At 49.5% G+C, this 1,528-nt stretch overlaps 1 protein-coding gene across 1 annotated transcript; it reads right to left on the reverse strand.

Moving 5' to 3' along the window:
* Positions 1-440: 440 nt before the first annotated feature.
* LOC307060471 (small ribosomal subunit protein mS25-like) lies at positions 441-1,145 on the reverse strand (the record flags this gene model as incomplete). The annotated part of the gene is made up of 1 exon (XM_079714972.1): positions 441-1,145. One exon carries the CDS (start codon positions 1,143-1,145, stop codon positions 441-443), a length of 705 nt encoding a protein of 234 aa, XP_079571098.1.
* Positions 1,146-1,528: the final 383 nt, after the last annotated feature.

Below are 1,528 nucleotides of genomic sequence, written 5' to 3' on the forward strand. Positions count from 1 at the left end.
AAGCATTTGTTGCCCTGATGGTGCAGGGTGTTCACTAGGCAGCTTGGCTGTAGCCCAACTCCTCCCTTCCCCCCCACGTGCTTTTACACAGGTGTGTAAAGGGGACCCTTTTATGGCAAAGAGATTTTCAGTCTCTCAGGGAATAGGACCAGGGGCTTTTCTCAGGCCTCAGTCTCGGACACTGGCTTTCAGAGAGGGTTTGTACTTCTCTGTCATCTCCTTGGGCACCGGCACGAGGCCCGGGCAGGGCACCTGCCCCTGCATCTCACAGATGCACTCCCACTGTCAGGGGCCAGAGTGGGCTGGGTGCTCTGAGGGATTTAGACATGAAGTGGGCAACTTTCAAAGGGGGACGCTCTCCTTGAGGAAGGTAAGAGCAAAATCTTGATCACTAGGCTGCCCAGGAAGAGTCCTCTGATAGTACTGCTACTCCAATAGGGCTAACAGGGAAGTGTGCACACAGAAAGTGATGGAGGGTGCTGAAGACCACCTTCACTTCTGTAAAGTGTCCAGAGGCTTCCTCTACTCTCTTTCCTTACTCCCTGGTGGAACAGTATTATTTCAGGACTAAGGCTTAGAGCATTTAATCGACAGCACATAAATTGTGGGATTCTTAAAAGCTGAGTTTTCTCCTGTTCCTCTTTCCTGAGGGTTTCCTCATTCATCCCCAGGATCTTTTTGATGTGCTCCACGATCTGCTTATTGCTCTTGGCCTCCACGTCCACGAGGGCTTGCTCCCCAGAATCTAAGTAGAACTGCAGGAGGGGTGTCAGCGTCATGTTCTTAAACATCATGATCTGCACCCAGGGATCCTTGTACTGGATCTGAGGGATGTTGAAAACCACGAATTTCCTGGCGCCTTCGCCCAGTTCCCCGTGCGTGGTGTAGTTCACCGTCATGACCTTCACCGAGTCCTTGAACACCACGTCCCCCTGGCGCAGGTACTGCAGGGTGCGGCGGATCGGGAAGCGGCCCGTCACAGGCACGGGGGCGGCCGAGGGGCCGGACCCCCTGCCGCGAGCCCAGCAGCGCGAAGAGACGAGCGCAGCCGATGCCTCCAGGGCGGCCCTCGCACAGCTTCTCCAATGATCATAATTTTTAAATGAGATTTTTCTGAAATGAAAATACTTGAAGGCAAGAAACATGTCCTATATATACATCTGTATACCCCCAATAGCTATGAGTACTAGCAAGTTACCTCATTTCTCCGGATCTCATGTTGATTTTTCAGAGGGTTATCTTGGGAATTAAATGAGTTAGTGTATCTAAAACTCATCATAAGTACTCACGTATTATACAGGCATACCTCGTTTTACTGTGCTTTGCTTTATCGTGCCTCACAGATACTGTGTATTTTACAAATTGAAGGTTTGTGGCACCCCCGAGTCGAGCAAGTCTACCGGTGCAATTTTTACTAAAGCTTTTGCTCACTTCATGTCTTTGTGTCGCATTGTGGTAATTCTCTCAGTATTTCAACTTTTTCATTTTTATTGTATTTGTTATGGTGACCTGTGGTCAATTATCTTTG

The sequence above is a fragment of the Hyperoodon ampullatus genome (assembly GCF_949752795.1).
Source record: "Hyperoodon ampullatus genome assembly, chromosome: 11".
Classification (NCBI taxonomy): Eukaryota; Metazoa; Chordata; class Mammalia; order Artiodactyla; family Ziphiidae; genus Hyperoodon; species Hyperoodon ampullatus.